The 22953-nt window shown below is 28.9% G+C and overlaps 1 protein-coding gene across 1 annotated transcript in view; it reads left to right on the top strand.

Annotated features, from left to right (window-relative positions):
• Positions 1-22953, top strand: part of LOC123300715 (protein unc-13 homolog B) — a 367411-nt gene that overhangs the window by 24711 nt on the left and 319747 nt on the right. Inside the window, exons 5-6 of the mRNA XM_044883344.1 lie at positions 18416-18532; positions 20438-20724. Of these exons, the coding sequence (XP_044739279.1) occupies positions 18416-18532; positions 20438-20724 (404 nt within the window). The remainder of the gene's footprint in view (positions 1-18415; positions 18533-20437; positions 20725-22953) is intronic.

Consider the following 22953-nt stretch of genomic DNA (forward strand, 5'->3'; position numbering starts at 1 on the left):
GTTAACATCAATGTTCTACCGGTTCTACTTTCGAGTACTTTCAAAGAGCACACACAAGATTTGTCTCTCATCTATATATCTTCTTGCTTGATTTACTGTCATGGTAGATGTACGAGAGAACTTTTTTTTAACTTGTATGTACTTTGAAAATCATATTTTTGGATTTTTAATTTGGTAGTCGAATTAATTTTATAAATAATCGAGTTCTAGCTTCTCAATTAACTAATTAAAAATAGTTTGATTACTTGATTATGTAAAAATTTTTAAAGTAGGTTCTGCGTGTCTTCGAAAAGTTATAACTGAAAAAGGATGGTATTTTAAAGGATTATACTTTCATATATTCGATTTTTTTGGAAATTTATTGATTAGAGTTCACTTTTAATGAAAACAAACGTAATTTCAGAAATTCATTGTACAAATTTACGGTTTAACGAGATTTGACTGTATTTGATTATATCTAAAAATATGTATTTCAAGTAATTTTCTAAATTTTTCGATAAGGATAATTTGTTTTTAATATGAATATAATTTTTGTTATCTAATTCAATTATTAAGCAATTATTTGGTTTTTCAAAGATAATTTCAAATAGCCTGCCTTTTTTTGTGAGGTCGAAGAACAAATAGAATTGCTCATGTATATTATACGAGTTGTTCCGAGATAATCTCATTAGAAAAGAGTTTTACACGAAAAATAATGTAATTTTTCATAGTTTTTCCATGTCACATTAATCCAAGGGTCATTTTTCATCATTTTCCCTGAGAAAACCCAATCTTTTCAAGAAGAACTAATTTTGTTTTGCGGTAAAACAAATATTTTTAGTAAAATTATTATAATTTTTTCCCATTATTCCATGAATGGTTGGTAATTATTGTATCTTTTATCAAATATGAGCATGTTACTTGGCTCACTATAGTTCTACCATCCATTCATTTTCTATTTTTCTGTCCATTAACTTATAATGATAAAATAAATATAATTTTGACGATAATTTTACTACAGCAAACCTTGATTCAATAATTTCTGATTAGAAAAACCTATATATTAAATATCGTTAAATTTTTGATTTGTGTAAACTAAAAGCTTATTATTATGTCTGCCTGCTCTCCCGTTCTTATAAAGTAACTACCATAACCGTACATACATACAAATAAAATAATATAAAAGAAAACTTCTTGATTCATATTGTTGTATGACCTAAATCATTCAACCAGTAACTTGATAACAAAATAAACCACTCACAACTGCTTTACAGCTTAAAGCTTACATAGCTTAAAGCTTACTACTGGAATAAAAATATTGTCAACAATACATACATAATATTCCAAGAGCCATCCATGGCTCTGTGTGTTGGACTTTTTCCCGATACGGTACTTGTTTCAAGAAAATATGGTAGCAAGTAAATATATACTTGATTCAAGAAAATATTTACTTGATATAAGTATTTTGTATCTTTAAACATCAAATTTTTCTTTTCTTAAATTAAGTAAAATTCCATTGGGTACATTATTTAACCCCGTTAGCACTCATGTTAACCGTTCGATAATCATTAGTAGCGCGAGAAGAGATTTGTCAACGCGTTCTGTACTTAGTAAATCATAACCTCTACATAATTTTATATACAGGGATAGGTTACGATTCTATGAAACAAAAAATCGTTTCTCAAAAATTTCGATGTTGCTGGCTCTTGGTTTAATCTTCTTTTCACAATAGTACCTCGAAAGATGATATTCGGTGGATGAACTAAACTTGCTTTAAAAATATGTTAGTGATAGTGGAGACGATTTTATTAAATGCGATAAATACTTATTCGGTTTTAACAGATAAAAAAAAATATATTTAAAGATGGTTTTAGTTCATGCTTCATATACACATGTAAATAGGTTGTTACCGTTAAGGCTAGCCATTCATTTATTACTAAACGACATACGTTATATTTTATACGACGTACCTTGATATAGAAGTTGGACCTGGATCCAACTAGACGTGGGTCTAATTTGGATACTTTTATTGTGGATCAGAAGGTTTTATGGCCAAATATCTTGAAATATGGATATTGTACGACCAAATTAACGCGATTTTAGGTCGAAATTACTTTAGAAAATGATTTTTTATTAAAATTGGTAACAACAAAATATTTCGATTTTTTTTCGTATTTTTACAAATCCCTTAAAAAAATTGCGAAAATTCGAGCCTTTTTTGGTAAAAATTTCATTTTAGACTAAATTTGACCCACCGATCAAAGAATGAGACCAATAAAAAAACGATCCGACCTATGGTTTTCGAAATATCAGTACCACAAAGCTTTAATTCAAAATCCGTCGATTCAATGACCATATATCTTGATTAACGTTTATCGTACGACCAAATTAACGCAATTTTTTAAAAGTTATTAGCCATTACAGATTAAAATGGCGCACCCTATATTCCAAACAATATTTTTCCAATGATTGACATATGTTACAGGGAGAATGTTGGAGGTTTGGGATGGGTCGATTGGTGTTCTAATAATTTCACTTGTTCTTTTTTCCACACTTCTTTTGGAATAAACATATTTTTGTTTAAACTAAAGAATAAAAAAAAAATCACTGCAGTAACAAGTTATTTCAATATGGTATTGATTTGCCCTAGTTTTGTTTTTTTTTTTTTGTCATTTTCTTAATATTTTTTTCGTTGTTTTTTTATGAAAATAAGTTTGTGTTTTTTCTATATATTCGAATTTTCTATATCAAAGTTTATTAAAATAGATTTTCTTTGCCATTAGAGTAGTGTCACATGGAAATGTGAATATAATAAATAAACATATTTTTGTCTAGACTTTTCACTTAAACATTTTTATTCTTAAAAACAACTGTTTCCATTCATTTTTTGCGTCGAAAACATTTTTTAAATGAATTGATAATTGAAATCATATTTCATGAAAGTGGAACATAGAATGGTTCTTCAGTATACAGAAATGAGCATTTCCAGTTTCTTCTCGAATAGGGAAAATTTACAAATTGGTAATTCGAAAATTTGTTTTCCACTTTTCGGCAAAGCCACTATCTTGTCGACTTGGCCATGTCCTATGAATGAATTTTGTATGAAAAAACTCATAAAGCATTCGAAAGAGTAGGCCTGCGGCGCACTCTTTATTTCACCCACAAACCTTCCAAATTTTGGCAACCGTGTTTGCATGATTCACACAACTTTGACTATTTAGAACCCCTCGCAAAAAAGGAAAAACCGCCCAAAATTACATTTTTCCGTTCTATACATGCTAGAAAGATGAGATTTCCAACAATCGACTCGAAATAATGTTAAATTAACAGAAAAGTTCGAAAAATTTCACTACCCACATCGCAACCCTCCGGAAAATCGACAAAATCTCCCAAAATTACGTTTTTCAAATCTATACATGCTAGAAAATTGGGATTTTCACCACTCGACTCAAAATAAAGTCAAATTAACAGAATAGTTGAAAATTCCATCTTGTTATGGCATGTATAGGACTGAAAAAACCTTATTTTGGGAGATTTTCTGACTTTGCGGGAGGTTGCGATGTCGGTTATTGAATTTTTCAAACTGTTCTGTTAATTTGACTTGAATAACACAAGCCCCAAGTATAAAATTCGTTTGAAAATTAAAATTTTGTTATTTTTGGCCATTGAACGCCGTAAAAATCTCCAAAAAAGAATAAAGAATGATGATAAATGGTAGTGAATTTTATTTTCTACATATTTGATTATTATAAAAATTAAACTGAAATATACTATAGATGAACTAATGGCTCAAGGATCCAAAAAAAAAACTTCTTTGATTTTATCATATATACTCCGAAAACGGTCATTACGTGACACCCATATATCATGAAAGAAATGAAAATTATTAAAATAATATTAAAACTTTTTCCAATCAAAATAACTTTGATTTAAATATAAATGATCCTATGATGTCCTAATTTAATATTTAAAAAACTAATTTTATAATTAATGTCTTTATTCAAAGAAAGCTAACAAACTCTAATAACGTTTTCTCATTAATTATTAACGCACAAAGTTTTTATCTATTTATAATTCGATGTGAAACTAAAATGAAAGGAATATATTTTATTTTTATTGTCTAGTTTGACATCAAAAGATTGTTTATGTCAAATAGAAATCAATTCTCTTAATATTTATTTTTCTTGGTGAAAAGTTCACTTATCAACTAAACTATTCGATTCGAACTCGAAAGTATTGCATATTAAATGTATTGTTTTAACAGGTGTATGTTATCTGGGCACTAAGGTATCTAAATGATAATGAAAGATCTGAGTGTTGTCATTATCTACTCCGGAGTAGGTTAAAAATAGTTTAGTATTGATTAAAAAACATTTCGAAAAATATTTTTCACATTTTTTAAGCCTTAAATCTTATTTGACCATTCGCAGAGACAATTTTAACATTTTTTAGGCCTCTCGATATCCACTTTGTTTGGCAAAACATCTAAAATACCTAAGGATAGATAATTTAGCAAGAGTAAGCCCGAATTTCTCTGTCATTTCTATGAGCAGTTTCCATTAAACTGCCTTTTTCCTTAGAGCCTTCATCAACCTGAACCCATTTTGAGAATCAACGTCTATTTTTTAGTTCTTTCGGTTACGGAACCCTAAACTCTTTCTTGAAACATAACTAAGAACACTCTCCATTAAATTACCTATCAAACAAAACAAAACAAAAATAAAAATTGATTCATTCGTTTAGGCGCTACGATGCCACAGATAGAAAGACAGACACACATACCGGTCAAACTGATAACACCTTTGTTTTTGTGTACAGCGCGTGAGCAAATCTTTCATCACGCGACTAAAGATTACCGAACGTACCGTTAATGCAAAATTGTGAATAAATAAACGCTTTTTTAACTTTTCTCAGGAAAAGTATTCGAATATTTGCCCAGATTTGATCCATTTATTATTATTATAGATTATTATTTGACATTTAAAGCTTTGTATAACATACAGCTATTTTGAAACAATACATTTGACGGCTATGATAATGTTAGACAAGCCGAAGTCAGTTTATCTGTCCCTCGAACAGACAACCGAAGACGATTCTACAAAAGGTATAAATATTTAAAAAAGTTTGCCATCGTAACGTTTCGATTCGAAGTAGATATAGTTTTTACAATATGTATGTATGTAGACGTGAGTAAATTTTTTAAAAGAAAATATCACAAAGTAAATAAAAACTGAGAAATCGATGTGAATCGTACACGATATGAGAAAACGTTTTGTAGCATTTGTTGAAATTTTTATTGTGCTGTTTATTCAAACTTTAAGTGTTTGGGATTTTGTATGCATTGATTTTTTTTTTACTCTCCAGAAAAATCAAATGAAGGAAATTGATAAATATGGGTTGACGTTTATTTGAGGGAATTTATTAAAAGAATTATAATTTTGTAAGGTTTTACGCGCGAATTTTCCCACAGAATGTGGAGAAATTTTCGAGGTTTGAGGCTGGCTAACATCAAAACATTCGTTTGGCTATTTTGCGACACAGTCACTGAGTTTTGAAGGGAAATTTCTATAGGTGCGTTAGACGATTTTTGTTAGGGTAAAATCTTTCAGTTATTCCAAATTTTCAAAATTTTCATCACCGTCCAAGGTAAAAGTACCAAATAAGGAACCCAAATTTTTGATTATGGGACGTTAAAATTGAATTTTCTTATTCTTTCTAGAGGCAAACTATTACGAAAATAAGTTTTTGTCTAAAGTTTTTGAGGGCACTTAAATATCTTCGTTTCTATGTAAAGAATAATAATGGAAGTCACGAAAAAAAAGTAATATTAAAAACACAATAAAGCCAATTGAATACTCGTTTAGAATTCATTATACTCATATGCATGCAAAAAGTACAGCGTGTACCACGAAAGTAGCACGATGGAAAACTGACGAAAATATGTTATTTCTGTTTTTCCCTCGCTTATTAATGTCACGATTCCCATTCAGTCATTAATTGCAACTTTTGGTATAAGTATTATCCAAGATGATAAATTAGAACTTGAATTAAATTTCGAATTTTCCCCAATTTGACTATCATTTAGTCATCGTCAAATCTTGTAGTGTATTACGATAAGCTAATTAGCTAATTCATACCGATGATGACTACATGATAGTCGAAATATATATATTTATATAATTAACGAATTGATCTAGAAAATTGGCAAAAAAAACGAAATTTAATTCGTTTTTCATGTCCAAGCTAATTGCAGGTTATTTCTGACTGGGTCAGCCAGTTTTTTTTTTCAATGCATTACACCCGAACAGTGAAAAGAAGCGAATATCACTCGACTAAACTATACCGTTATAACTGATTATCTTCGAAGACTCTCTTTTAGCACATACTGTACACATAAGTGTATATTTGTATATAATAGTTCCTACATAACAATCGATCCAAGTTATTCTTAGGATATTACGGGTTTTTTTTTCTGTTAAGGTAGTACCAGCATGGTATTTGCAGTTTCTATGTTAAAGCAATGGTACAATTTTTTTTTCGACAGAATTTAACGAAAAATTAAATTTAAGAATTTAATAATGCTTACTATTAATTCCCAAAGTTTCAGAAATTTTGACCGTTTAAAATGGGAAATAATTATGACAACGTCCCAATTTCGATCAATTTACGTCAAAATTAATATCTCGAAAGTGAAAATTAATTTCTAAATTTTTTTTTTAGAATTTTATTGTATAAACATTTTTTTCTACTTTTTCTTCAATATATAATAATATCATAAAAAATAGTTGGAGAGACCGGACATTTTACATGCTTTAAATGGGACATGACCCTCAAAATCGCGAACTTTGTCTTTAAATATCTCGCGATCTAAACGGTCAAAAATTATGAAATTTTAGGAATTCATAAATAAAGCTATTATAAACCCGAGAAAAAAAATTCGGCCAAATCTGTCGAAAAGTGATTTCATGCTGGTACTACCTTAACATTTAGAAAATCATTTGCTACGATCAGATCGTGGATTCGTAGTATGTGTATTTTTAATAACGTAGATATGTTCACTATTCATTGTGTATTTTTTTTTATCACTTGTTCATACATAATGGATGATCATGTTTCGAAGAGAATTTCTATTTCCTTATATTAAACGAATAAATTTATTTTTAATGATTTCTTGTCCATGTTTAGTTTAGTTTTTTGTTGGAAGTTTTTTTGTGCAATGCTAATTTACTATAAAATTTAAATGAATAGAGATCGCTTTAAATTTAGAACACATTCATTGCAATATCTTTTTTTTTCGTTACTTCAATCCAATTTCAAGTATTTTAGGCAACTTAGAAATATTAACTTTATACGATATTTACCATATTTTAAAGAATAGTAGGTTTTTATTGAATGAAAAGATATCTCAAGGTATTTCGATATCGAAAAAATAAAAATAACCCAAAAAATTTGAAATTTTATTTATTCGTCTTTTGTGAAAAATTCGTACCAAGTTTCTATACGGTTTGGGAAAAATTAAGTCAGTGATTCAATAAAAAAAAAATTGTCATCTCTATGTACAGTTGTTAATTTTGGTACGATTTTAAAGCTTAAAACTTGATTAATATTGATAAAAGTTTTTAATGAAAATGGTAAAGTATTTTTAAAAGCATTTATTGACAAAAAAAGCTACATTTATTACCACCATGTAAGAAGGGCTTTTTTTAATAATTAATTTATCGTAAATCGTACAGAGAATCGACTTGAAATTTATACAAAAGGCGTATTAAATATTCATTATTTCACACACAAACTTTCAGTTTTTTTGAGAACACTTTCGTTTTGGTATCGAAACACCTTAACAAATGAACTGCCTTAACACACAGAAATAAAAATGGTGGAAACGCAGATAAATGATACGACATATCCTATCTTATAATGTACAATGCATTTATTTGCACTTCCACCATATTTATCAATGCAATAAGATTGTCTCCTTCAATATTTTAGAAACTTATAAGGACTGTTTCTATTTATTTTAAGAATATTCAATCGGTTTTTTAGGCTTCATTTATTATAGCGTGGGTTTAATTTCATATAACAACTAGTGACCAAAAAGGTCCTACACTACTCTATTTTGTTACACTATACATAATTTTGAAACATGTCAGGACAGAGTCTAATTATAACATAACGAATCTGTTTGGGTAGAAGATAGGCTTTATCTTGAAAATTTATTACGTGAGCGAAAAATTTTAATGGATTTATTTATGTTTTATCTATTAATAAATTGTTCAAACCTCCTTAAAACTTTTAAAACACATTCCCTAAATTTTGAAATGAGTATATTTTTTCTATTTGATACAACTTGTCAGTATATTTTAACATATCATTAAAAACGCGAAAACAAGATTAAATACAACAAAATCTAGGCCCTCACTCTTAACCAAACTCTCTTGTAGTGTCGTTAAGATGGGTTTTATACGCGTATTGTTGTTGTTGTTGTTGTTAGAGAAACAACAAAGTTATTTTTGTTAAATTAAAACCGCATGTTACATTTCCCATACACGTTAATACATTATGTTGTTATGTGCGTTTCATTCGTTTCCATTTTATTTATGTCGAAAAACACAGCTTCTATGTATGTAAAAGTATGTAAAATTTGTGTTTAAATACATTTTATAACAAACTAAACCCGTAGGGGATCACGAAAAATTATGTTTAAAGTTTTTTTTACTTGAACGTAATTTTCAAAGTGAACACATGGGCATGTGTAGAAATGCCTAATACGGCAGTTAGTTGTCTGATGATCAAATCAAATTTTGTCATATTACGCATAAAAATGTAAAACCAGACTTGATACCATGCCCAAATTTGAAAGTGAAATTAAAATAGAATAAAAAGTGAAGAAGTTATAAGCATTCAAAGATTGTTTCCCGAAAGAAATATTTTGCGTATACTTCTAAAGATTTTCAAAAATCAACTTCACTTTTCTGCCCGTGCAGAGAGAATTCATCACCTGAAAACATAAAGGACGTTCTTTTCTCTTGTTGTTACTCGTGGAGTCCATTGAATCATACGGGTCCAGTCCACCTGTCATCCGAAAGTCTGAAAACATGTCCCGCCAACCTCACTTCTGCCTATTGAAACTGACAACTACATCCCTGATTTTTATCTTCGACCGAATTCGAGTTGAACTTATTTTGTCTTTAATTTTTATATTGAGTAACTTTCGCTCATTTTTTTATATTCAGGGATAGAGTTTGAGTGCCATATATAGAAGAACAGGTAGAATACATTAGTCCATATCGTTTTTTCTCGGTAATTTAACGAAATATTCGATAAAATGTCTAGTAGCCATTCTACAAATTATGATATTTAATTCTATGCTTTCAAAGTTTTCTACACACATGTCTAGAAAATAATATATGTTACAACTATAATTACTGTCATCAATTTGACCGGTCTGAACAGAAAATTGTATAATTTAGGTATCGCATAGAATATATATAGAATACAATTATGAGGTATAGAACCTTATATTTTAAGGTCAGTAACTGAACTGAAGGTTTTTAATAAATGTAATGGTACATTATTAATAATAATATCAGAATCATAATGAAGTTATTGTATTATTAAATATTAATATTTAGTTAATGTATGTTATTTTGATGACGTTACATAACCTATTAGAATAGAAATAGAATTTTATTTCGAGACGAAAAGGGTTAATGTTCTCTTGAATATAGTTATTATTTCCTCTCTTGAGTATGAGTATGGAGGTTAGCGGGCCATGCTCGAGCATCGGGCCTCGAAGAAATGGTTCAGAGCACCTAGCCAAATAGACCCTTGTACTTTATCCCCGCTACGCTTTTCAGTGGCTATTAAAACCAACTGATGTCCTGAAACCCAGGATCTGCCTAGCGCTGAGTTTCCTAATTTCTTCTGGTTCGACTATGGCCGGACCAAACCATTTCCTTTGCTGCTGTATGAGCGCCGGGCAATAACAGAGACAGTGGATCGATGTTTCTTCTGAATTTTCTCCGCATCCGTCACACGCGAAAGATTGTCTTTTTTCAATCTGATGTTGCAACTTGTACAGGTTATATTTCCTCTCTTACTAAGCAATTAAAGTCTGTTAAATAAGAGAATTAGCTGTTTTCTGGTCTGATTACGTCTCTGGTTTCGTTTTATAATATCGAATGGGACTTCAATGCTTTTTCAAAAAAGCATTGCTTTTTTAAAATTCAAAAAAGAAAAACAACTCCCAGAAAATGTTTAGACTATGAAAATAATGCATTTTTTTAAGGCTGGTTATATTTTTTCTTAATATTAAATTTGGATGTAATTATCATTCCAACTGACTGTGTCTACAATATTTATAGTCATGTAAATCGGATTAAATCATCTTTTTCTTTATAATATAATTTTCTTTATTATATGTCTACATTTTTGTGTTGTTAGGTTGGTAGTAGCTATTATTAAAAGAACTATATAATAATAATAATAATAATAAATAATGATAACAGACAAGCTTCAAAAAATGAAAACGTAACGCTACGCTTATATTTTACTCAATTTCCTTTTTATAATAACATAAATCCCTATATACAGGGTGTTTACTTAAGTTGGCTACATAAAATTTCTGCTTTTAAAAATACTAACTGAAAGAAAAGTACTAACAGGAACATTTGTTCTTAGGGCAGCAAGTAAATACTTTGATTAAAGACAATATTTTCTTGTTATATTTTAATGTTTAAGAAATCTAATACTTATTTCATTGAATTAAGGTGGTTCTTTCGTCGCAAATGTTAATTTAAAAAAAAAAAATGCACTATTTACTTCCAGCTAGTGAAAGAACTACCTTAAATTAAAAAAACTATATGTAAATATATTTTAAAATAAAAACATCTTTTGTACAAAATATTTTCCTGATCTAAAAAAAACTTATGTATATATTTCTGCAATATCATGTTTTGTGATAAAACATTATTATTATCGCACCGTTTTTTGTGCTGTGTGCTGCTTCATTTTGTAACTGTTTAAGTATTTTTTTTTGTTGGTTTTGTTTTCTTTTGCAGGTGCATCATCGCACACAAATTATTATCTTTATTTTGTTTATACAAGTTTTAATTAAATTTATATTTTTAATGTTATTCAAAAAAAAAATATATGAACTACCTTTTCTCTATGAATATAATGCACTCACTGTGTGTGTATATCAACTTTTATATATAATACAGAGTGATTATAAATGAATGATGTACAAATACACAAAATGCATACAAAGTTCAATATATAGAGTGTCCTTTTTTAAGTTGACATATACTTGAAATTCTATAAATAACTTTTATTGATAAAAATGCTTCAAGCAAAAAATATTGGGTGTGCAGGCGCACATGTTAGGCAGGAATTAAACTTGATCAAGTTAAAAGATCAGCCTACTCCATAACTGGTAATCGATAAATGAACACTTCAAATATGACAGCTGTTATTCATCAAAAAAGTAACATTTTTCTTCAAATCGGCAGATTAAAACGGACAGAAAAGTTTTACATACAATTTTCATATGAAAATTGTTATTTCGTATAATTGTTTCTACAAAATCTAGGCACGATTCCAATAAATCTTTCCACTAAATCCAATAAAACTTGTTTGTTTCTCAAAAAAGACCATTTTTGTTCAGATTGAATGAACAAACTAACAAAAAGTTGTTAAAAAATTGGTTCCAAGAAAAATTTTTTGCCTATTTATAAAGAACAACTTTCTAATTTAAAACGTTCATCTTATGTTTGTCAGTTATAAATCAGAGTGCGGTTTTAATTATACCAGAAAACGAATTTGATGCCGATATTAGATGTGTGCCATTGAAACTAACATTTTACATTCGAAGCTTTTTGCTCGATTAAATTTATTTATCGGGTTTGAAGCATATGTCAACTTAAAAAAGCCTCCTGTATAGTCTGACTTAACCATGCTGGACTTATCGGATACCAGATAAAATTTGTAAATTAAAACCAGCATAATCCAGGACTCACTCAAAATTTTCGCTGACAGTTTTAACTAAGAAAGTTTATTTTGTTAAATAGCATCATTTATTTGTAATCACTTGTTATCAGATAACATATTTATTTATAAATTAAGCTCTCAAAGAGTTTTTTTTTGTGTGTGATGCAAAACATGACAATGTTTAAACGTAAATGAAAAATTACAAATTAGTAAATTAAATTTCTGTGAAATGAAAATTATAAAAAAAAAAACGACTAAATACAAGTTTCACAAAATTTTAAAATAATGGAGCATGCGGAGTTTTATGCAGGTCAACTCTTTAATTTAATGAAAAACGTGTTTTCATTTAATAAAACAAAATTTGGTTACATACTATTAATTTAAAGGGCCAAGTGTATTCATATTCGATTCACAAAATTATTCAAAAATTCAAAATTAACTCTTGTAAAATGAATCAAAAAGATCAATTATTAGCCTACAAAAAACTTCTTTAGTACAAATTTGGCCTATGCATTAAATAAACCCAGCTTACAAATTTTCAACAAAAAATACTTTATTTTTCTTCTACTTTCAAAATTTAGAATTTACATTTGAAAATTCATAATTAAATAATAATTGATAGTACTTTTCTCCCCGATAATTTTCATTATACAGATATTTTCCATTCTAGGATCGCAATTCTAAGTTTGCTGTCTTTCTACAAAAAAAATATTTCTTTTCTCAAAAGCTATCCAGATAAAATTTGTGCTTATACGAGTAATCACTCAACGAATAGAAAAATAGCAAAAAACATAGAAGTACAAATTTACTTCATTAAACTAGATTTCTTAGAAACGTCGCTCAAAGTCGAACAATTTTTAATATTGAGATGATTCTAAGAAATGATAAGGGTCGTTTCTTAGAATTACATTATTAAAATTATGATATTTATAATATTTTTTCTAATATTTTTTCTAAGTATGTATATATTGTCATGTTTTACATTAGAAAGTGGTATATATGAGTTTATCTGTATGGAAATGTGAAAAATTTGTCATAGAACAGGGTGTCCTCTAAATTATGATAAATATTACAACAGTTCAGAGAAACATATTACCAAGTCATGCCCATATATTGAGGTGGTCTTTCAAAAATAAAAATGGTACATATTTTGGAATTATCTGCATCAAAAACTTTTCTCTAAATCGTTAGACATCAATATTTCAAAAACCATGGCATATATTGAAAAACTTTATTCTTAATTTTTGTCTAATTTTCCCAAGTTCTAAGAGAATCCACTCTGCAAATTTTAATCGAAATTCTATACTTAATAATTTCATCACTTAGCGAGGAACGTTCTTGATATTGCGTTGAGAATTTGATCGAACTTTTATAAATCATTCAAGAATAACACTCAGAGAAATCTTTCAAAGTTTAAAGAGCGCTTGTTACTAAAAAAGTGCATTTCTTTAATATCGCGTTTGGTGTTTTAAGCGAGGCAATTTTTGGCTTGTTGCAAATAATTCCACGATAAATGCCAACCTACTTTTGTGTGTTAAAATGTTTGTATATATGAGTGTTTTGACATTAATGTATTTTGTATATTTATATTTTTTCCTTTTTACCGTCTCGTTATGTAAATGTGAGTCGTTTTATTTGTGTGTTTGTGTATGTATACAAGTGATGGGAAAAGTTCGGCAACCATTAAATAATTTTTGAATGGGTAGAAGACAAACGGCTAAAATTTTTCATGAGGAAGTTGTAATATCGAACGTTTAAAAGGATCCCATTGCTCGATATTTCTACGGTATTTATTGGCTGAAAATTCCCTGTGGTGTGCGTGAATTAAGATTAACGACCTAATTCCCTGGGTAAGCTAAGCGATTGACATGATAGTCTTCTTGAACTCATATGAAATTTCGACTCTTTTTCTTGAGCCGTTCAAAAAGTTATTGACCGGTTCCTTAACTTTTTCTCATGAGTGTATCTGTGTTTGTATGAACATGAAAACTTTATGAACAAACATAAACTAACATCAAACGATATGACAAAAATACCAAAAAAACTAGTGAATGTTTTTATGAAACGACATTACAAACAAATTTTATTTTTTATATTTCTAGGCCTGTTTTTACTTTAACATCAAATTTTATAAATTCTTGAAGAGGCATAAGGCTTTTATAAACAAATTCAAATTCCTTGTAAAAAAAAATAAAAAGCTCCTTCGATATCTGCTTCAACCTTTGTTTCATATTAAGGTATTTCGTTACCAAAGAAATGAAAATGATTCAAAAATTTTGCAACCCAACCCAAATCAAACCCAATCCAACTCTTTAAAATTAAAAATTTTTAAAGCTTAAAACTTGAAGAATCTTGATAAAGGTTTAAAAAAAATTAAATTCTGTTTTTAATAATTAATTTCTCGTAAAACCGTACAGAAAATCGACTTGATGTTTATACAGAAGGCGTATTAAATACCTTTTAATTTACATATACAAAATTTTAAATTTCGCTAAGCCAAAACGAACCTTGCATATATATTTCGCAACTCCCATCATATCTATTGTATTATTATCATGATTTTAACACGACAAAACACACTTAACGTAGCGGATGCAAAGGATTTATTCGTAATCCTTATTATTTCCTTATAGTGCAGCATACGTGTACGGATTTGGGTATCCAATTTTTCTTTTTCACTACACAACGGTATTCTATGCGATAAGAAAACAAATTATTATGGTTGGAAAATTTGATGCTCGAATACAGGATTGTTCAATAAGATGTTACCACTTAAATTGATCGAGACATGTATTTTAAGATCATAATATAAGAGTAATTTTTATTTTAAATTACTTATAATCCTTATATTATCCCCTTAAAATATAAGTCTCGTCCATTTAAGTGGTAACATCCTTTTGGACAAAATGTATCCCAATTTACATGGTAATATCTTATTGAACAATCCTGTATATGAAAATATAGATAAGAAAAATAATTTCTTGGTAAAAATGAAAAGGAAATAATGTTTATTTTTTAATGTCGAAAGTTTGTGCTTGATAAGTAAATAAATAATCCTTATTTTACCTAATAAAAATAATTTACTTAAAACTTTGTTCTTTTAAAGTTAAAATATTTCTAAAGGTGGATACAGAATTTTTGATGAGCAATGCCAGTAACCCACTTTTTTAAAAATCATTCTAAAAAGGATTGTATTCCACCAAAAAGAGAATGTAAACTAATATTTCCATTAAATTACATATTTTGTATATAAATACATAACTTAATTTTCCAACCTTTTCCAAAAATATTTTAATGACCACATGATGAAAAACCATTTATAAAATATTCCGATTTTTTTTCGTTCCCGTTATACAGGTAGTATTTTTTAGGATTGCACATAGAAATGATGTCTCATTTGTTTAATTCTGTCTCGAAGAGGATCGGAAAGTATCAAAACTTTGATTGGCAGAAAACTTCTAATAGCCTAAGAAAATTTTCAAATTTTTCTAGTCCTTTAAAAATAACAAGTCTTATTTTTTTGCCATCTGCAATACTTATTTAAGCCTATCCTTTTGTACTATTAGGCTCTTCAAGGGAATTCAAGTCGTAAACATTCCTAAGCTATTTTCATTACTATTTCGATAGATATATTTTCAGCCCTCTTCCAGACAGAAAGAAGAAAATAAATCATTCTATCATCTTGAGTTCAATGCAGGAAGTCAATATACAATTCTAAAACATACAACCTGTTTTTTACACATAATATTCCTATTAAAAAATGATAACAGTATAATCTCGTCCGCATCACATATCCTTGGCCTAAATAATTAGTGTGTAACATTTATAATGACTTACAAAACCGTTTGCCTGCCTTTTACCAGAAGCCATCACGGAGGGATAAAATATCCTTTCCGACTCATATACATCATTTCAAATTCCTATTCCATATTATATTAACTTTATTTTTCGAGATATAGGACATATTTGATCTTTTAATATTCCTGAGTAAAGCTTTTATAATGCATAGATAATATATATATTTATATATGAGGTGTCACGTAATGACCGCATTCGATTCATTAGAAGCAAAAAGTTTAAATTGGTTTTCATCCGAGAATTTGTCAATTAAAATATCAGCACCCCTTCTTTAGTTCAGGGATTAAAAACTTGGTTATTTATTTTTTTTAGATAGTTTATTCATACACTTGAACAGTAATGTTGTAAATTTCTATGGTTTGTTAATATCCATGTATTTATTCAACGCTTGTTGAAACCATGTTTTAGTCTGTTCATAGTTGTATTTTAAATCCCTGGTTGTCGCATGGCAAATGATTTTTCCAATATTATTTCTTCTTACCTAATATTTACGCCATACCCAGAAAAATTCTGTATCTGTCCTTCACTGAAGTAACTGAGATATACCCGCAATCCAGAAAAAAAATACATCCAGCAAAAACTAATAATTTTGTATAAAATCCCATCTATTCATCCAATAATTGATAAAAACAACATCCCATTCCCTCAAATTATCCCGAATCAACCTCAATATTCCTAATTAAAGGTTACATTTTCTCATATATAATATAATATCAAAAAGCAAAGGAAAATAAAAAAAAAAAGATTGAAATATGATTTTTCTCATCTTTATAAATAAATCTTGATATTTTCTTTCTGATAAAGTAAGAAGAATGATTAGATATTATTATCTACCTTAATTCTTACTCTGAATTTTCTTTTTGCACTCCTTCTGATCTGATAAAATATATATACGGTTATGCGATGTAGAAGAAACTATATTTAAAAGGAAAAACTAGGATACGGTGGTTATATATCATCCGCATACACAAACCCATTTACAAGCATAAAGACCGGGAGCTAAATATCATTAATAATTTAAACAGTTTTTATTTTTTATTATTCCACGATAATTTGAAAGTAAAAGATAGTTTTAAAAGAAATTTTTCAAAAGAGCAACGAAAACTCCTAACCAAAAAAAAATATCCGTAAAATATCGTTGTGATGTAATAATGTTAATTGAATAGTATACACCGTATACAAATATTAATTAACATTATGACATAATACGATCTTTTACGAACATTTTTTCTGTCGGGAGTTTTCGTTTCTCTTTTGAAAAGTTCTTTGAAAACTGAAAAAATAAAAAATAAAATCAGTTTTGTTATAAAACTTATGATCTTTTCATTTTTGTTAAAAAAAAATTGGTTCAAAATCTTAATTATCGGAGTAGGCTTGGCTTAGTCATTTTACAGCAGCGTAAGTTTTTACGCTGCTGCTGTATCTATGCCTGTTTAGGCATAGAATCAAAATTGGACTAAATCGAAAGAAACGAACTTAGCTACCAGATTATTTGAAACGAACTGTGAAGAATATTATAACTAGTATAAAACTGTGAACGAATAGAATAAATGAGGGAAATCTTTTGCGGGTTGAATGTTGGAAGGATGAAGAAAATGTTGGTGTGTGCAAAGTATGAGGTGGTGTTCTCAATATAATATAAATATTCTTCTATCTTTATCTATGTTGAATGTTATGTAAATTGTGTATCTCTGTTTATATATGCGATACGATATATTATATTATGTGTGATTGTATGTATTGTATACGGGTTGTATTTTTTAAAACTGTTTATACACTTTCGAAATACATGTAGGGGCAACAAGCAGACACGGTATTTCGTTTTGGTAGCGAAACACCTTAACAAATTAACTGCCTTAACACACAGAAATAAAAATGGTGGAAACGCAGATAAATTATGTAACATATCCTATCTTATAATGTACAATGCATTTATTTGCACTTCCACCATATTTATCAATACAATAAGATAGTCTCTCCTTCAATATTTTAGAAACTTATAAGGACTGTTTCTATTTATTTCAAGAATATTCAATCGGTTTTTTAGGCTTTATTTATTATAGCGTGAGTTTAATTTCATATAACAACTAGTGACCAAAAAGGTCCTACACTACTCTATTTTGTTACACTATATATAATTTTGAAACATGCCAGGACAGAGTCTAATTATAACATAACGAATCTGTTTGATAGAAGATAGGCTTTCACAACACACCCTTTTTTTAACCATAGACCTAACAAACATACACACATAGAACGTATGACATCATTTATTGCACACGTTTCGTTTTGGTATCGAAAGTATCTTACGTATATTTTTGTCAATGATCAGTTAGATTTAACAGATCAGACTCTCGAATTTTGTAGCAAATTTAAACTGATGTTATATATACAGTTCTAAAAGATACAACCTGTTTTAAAACATAGTCTGTTTCTGTGAAAAGTATATGTGTTTTATATTTGTATAGAAAATTCTATCTCCACTATTTACCACTATCAACTTATTATTTTTATTTTTTTTTTTGGAAAATTTACTACAAATATCTACTAAGGAAGAAAGTTTTTCATGTATTTACCATCTATTTTTCAGACCCAGAAAATACAGAAGCTGCTGATTTACAACGGAAACTAGAAATGTTAAATAATATTATGGATCAAGAAGCTCGTGCCGAACAAGCCCGAAGACAAATGCAATATTTTGGTCATTGTATGTTAATTTTTTATTCAATTTTATTTTAGTTTTTAATACATTATTATTAATTTTTCCCCGAAACTTCTTTGGGAAGTTTCAAAAACTAAAACCCCAAATAATTTTAGAGAACTTGGAAATATGATGACAGATTTCACTCAACGATTTTCTAGGTGATACGTTCGAGAATCCTGAAACATATGTCATAACCCTATCATATCAAAAATTTGAAGCCAAAATGAGTATTTCAAAAAATTTCGGGGATACATATACCTCCCGCTGGGGCCTTTTCACCCCTATGACTAGGTTAACTTAACTGAAGGCTCCTTGGGATCTTAAAAACATGTTACAAATAATTTCATTAAAATCGGTGCTATTTCCCAACTTTTCCAAATCATTCCGGTTTATTTACTATACTTATAAGATACTTTCGACATAAAATTGTCCAAATAATACACTCTTAAGCTATGTTCGGTTGGAAAATGTCCCCAAGTCATAAAGCCAAAGGTATATTGTAAAAACTTTTTCAACTTTTCGGTTACTTATAGACCGTATATTTTTGAGGAAATTTTAGAATATCTTCGAGTGAAAACTGTCTCTCCCAGTTTATAAAGTGAAAATCAATTCAATTTGATAATAAATAATTCGCCAAATAATATAAATCGATTTTTAATCGAATTTTCACTTGTTATTGCAATGAATAATTTTATTTATAGGAAATTAGTTTTCAATGATAACGGATACAAATTATTTATTAACTTCACCACTAATTCCATTACGCGAAATTAAAATTAAATCATCGAAAATTTATACACATTGTGAAATGTTTATTTCATGAAAATTTCTAAACAAACGCTCTTTGAAATTCTTACCAAAAAAAAAAAATATATATTTAAAACAATTTTTCTTTTAAAAAACCTTTATCCATATTCAAATCATTTACAACCGATTTAGGATTAGATACAAAAGATGTTAAACCCAAGCCCAATTTGTAATCTACTTTGAAAAAAATTCGACAAAGGTTTTCATATTCTTTCTAAGACGATGTTACATTGTATTATTTTGTACTTATTTTTGTTCCTTTTTTGGGAGGAGAGATTTGAAAACCTTTTTTTTTTTTTGAAGGATTATCAAAATTTTGTTAGAATACAAAAACAAACATTTGGATATGTTCCAGTTTTTCATATCTCATTTTACTTTTCTCATGGAAAACACATTCGTGATATTGAAATAAAAACTGATTTCCAGTTTTTCAATTTAACCATAATGGTATTATGTAATACAGATTGGTTTTAAAGTACGTTTACACTTGCTGATATTAGAATCATTTTCGGAAAAATTTTAAACCCTGTATAAATGTGAAATATATATATATCAAGGTATACTTACTTTAATCCCAAATATGTAACGCTTAGAAATATTGATGATACGAAGAAAATTTTAGTATAGGTGTTCATAGAATCCGCTAATTAATCCATGTTCGTCTATTCGTCTGTCTGTTTGTCTGTCTGCCAATACGATAACTCAAAAACGAAAATTGATATCAAACTGAAATGTTATAGAGGCTCAGGTCGTAAAAAGTGACTTTGACTTCGTAAATGAGCAACATATATTAATTGGATCTTGAGTCCGTAGGACTCATTTTGTAAACCGTTAGAGATCAAACATGAAAAAGTTTAGGGGTAAAAAATGTTCCTTATAAATTCGGGGATTAATAATAAACTCTCGTACCATTTATAATGTAACGTTTTTAATAGCCATTCTGTATTATTATAATGTTTTACATTGTGTGGGGATATTTTTTTGCACCTCCCAGTAAAAATATCACTCATATTTTTTAATAAAACTATCAACAGATAATTTTTATTTTTATTTTGATTTGTATAAAACATATTTTTATTTTTGTTTTTCCCGTATATACAGCTGGATATTCAGAGGATAGTGATTATACATCAGATTTGAATTACCCAGTGGGACAACATGCAAATTCATCAGCATCTCAATTCCGGTCAGCTGCCCATCAAATGCATACACCACAACGTTCGCTGGAGACATCACGTGAGAACTCATATGAACGTGATGATATCCAACCATCAGGTGGTGGTCAACATGGTACCACACATTTACCACCACCCACAATACATTCACATCATCTGAGTCCTGGTTATCATCATCATGGTCATAGGCATGGTTCACCGTCCTCTCATCAGGTAAGTTAGATGGATATAATTAACAATTTACACCTAATTATATGAACATAGTACACTTGCTAGCTACACTGTTGTTCTAATTAATATAGTTTATATGATATGGCTACAGTAAGTACAGATTGTGTATTAGAAACATTTCTTTTAAATCAGGTGTCTCATCACTACATAGTATAAAACAAAGTCGCTTTCTCTGTCCCTATGTTCCTTTGTATGCTTAAATCTTTGAAACTACGCTACGGATTTTGATGCGGTTTTTTTTAATAAATAAAGTGATTCAAGAGGAAGGTTTATATGTATAATAACATCCATTAAATAGTGGAGAAGTACTGCTATTTTTGAGGTTTCTAATGTGATGTCGTAAATAATTACATTTTTTCCGCATACATTGCAAACGCAGGCTGAACCCTACGAGTTTTATCAAAATAATGTACTAAGTATTGTACACATTGAAAAGGTCTACAGAAAAGTACGTGATGGTATATGTTTATCTCTTAAAAAAGTATATAAGTAAAAATATAGTGTATGAATTTAGATATTCCAAAGATAGCAGGAAATCTTCATGGTATAGGGAAAGGGGGATTGTTTTACTCCAAATTTAACGCGTGCGGGCCACGGGCAGTAATGAATAAATCAAAACTACTGGATCGATTTTAATCACATAGGCTATATATTTTATACCCGTGCGAAGCCAGAGCGGGCCGCTATGTTTTTATATACAACGTTCACAGTTTTTCTGTAGTGTATTTAGTATCAGCATTGCACCCGTGCGAAGCCGGGGCGGGTCGCTAGTTTGTATATATTCCAGCTAATAATTTGCGTCATTTTTTTCAAATTAAGGTCAAATTTATTGTAGGAAACAAATGACCAAGGAAAAAAGGTCGATTTGTATGGGATCTGATGGAAAATATTTGTCGAAGTGTCCTGAGCACAATCATATTCATGCGAACTTGAGCATTTTCGATTTACACCCATGCGGTAGGGCAGAAATACCCTTCTTCTGGCTACCAAATTCTATTTATTTAACAAAATGTATTGGATTTATATATTTTAGACGAATTTAGACATTTTTTACCTAACCACAATGTTTTCGAGATATAAGCATTTGATAACAAAAAATGTGGAAATTTCGCCTCGTTATTGAAGGAACTAATGATTATTTTATAGTTATTTTTGCTATAGTATTTTTTGACTTCGCAATTTCAAGGTATTCGGTATATAATCGTTAAAAAAAAGTATGGGTTTTTGCCGAAAATCCGTTATTGACGAAACGATTATTTTATGGCTGTGGTCAAAAATTTGATTTTTTATCTTGGACTATAAAATTCAGATCACGAGTCCCAATCCATTTTTCGTGCTAAGAATCGATCTATAATACACAATCTGTATCTGTAATATGTACTTAAATAATTGGATAATATCTTTAAGGGTATGCTTGGGTATGTTGGGATATGAATGGTGGGGTAATGGTTTTGTAGACTAATAAACTGTTGAGGTAATTAAGGATAACGATATCTGTAAAATTGTTACACTGTACGTACTCACAGGCATGAGGTTCCTAGCTACAATATATTCATTGTAATTTCCCCAAATAGTATATGTAATGTTTAACGTAATATTTCCTGTTAGTTTAGTTATTAACGACCTTTAACTACTATCAAGAAAATTATGCTAATTTTAATACAGAATGATCTAGAAAGCTCAAAAAAAAACATTCGAAATTTTCATTATAACAGTTTTATTAAAAGTTTTCAAAAGATATATTTTAAGGAAGTTCTTTTGCCACCAATGTTAATTCAGGTTTCAATATTAAAAGTTTTTGGGAAAAATTAAAATTTTCGAAGCGTTCTGAAGACCTGGTTATAAAAGTTTTCGCCCGGGAAAAAATCGTTTGGCTAGATCTTAACAACAACTGTTGATGTTCTTATGACAAGTAAATATTTAACGAGTCAAAGATTTCGTTCAAGAAAGTCAGTATTTAAATGACTGAAAAATTTTATTATTAATAAAAGATTCATTTGCTATCATGTTAAGAAAATATGCAAATAGTACATTTCCTTACAGTGTATATGGTTGACTCAAGTAGATTAAATCACCCTGTTTAATTTGGATATTAGGATAAGTAAATATTTATAGAGCGATTACCGCCAACCACAATAGTTTAGTTAACAGGTTAGTTAATGGTAATGAAATGACAACTAATTTTTAATTAATTACTTCTCTCTTACCATG

This window comes from Chrysoperla carnea, chromosome 5, assembly GCF_905475395.1.
Source record: "Chrysoperla carnea chromosome 5, inChrCarn1.1, whole genome shotgun sequence".
Classification (NCBI taxonomy): domain Eukaryota; kingdom Metazoa; phylum Arthropoda; class Insecta; order Neuroptera; family Chrysopidae; genus Chrysoperla; species Chrysoperla carnea.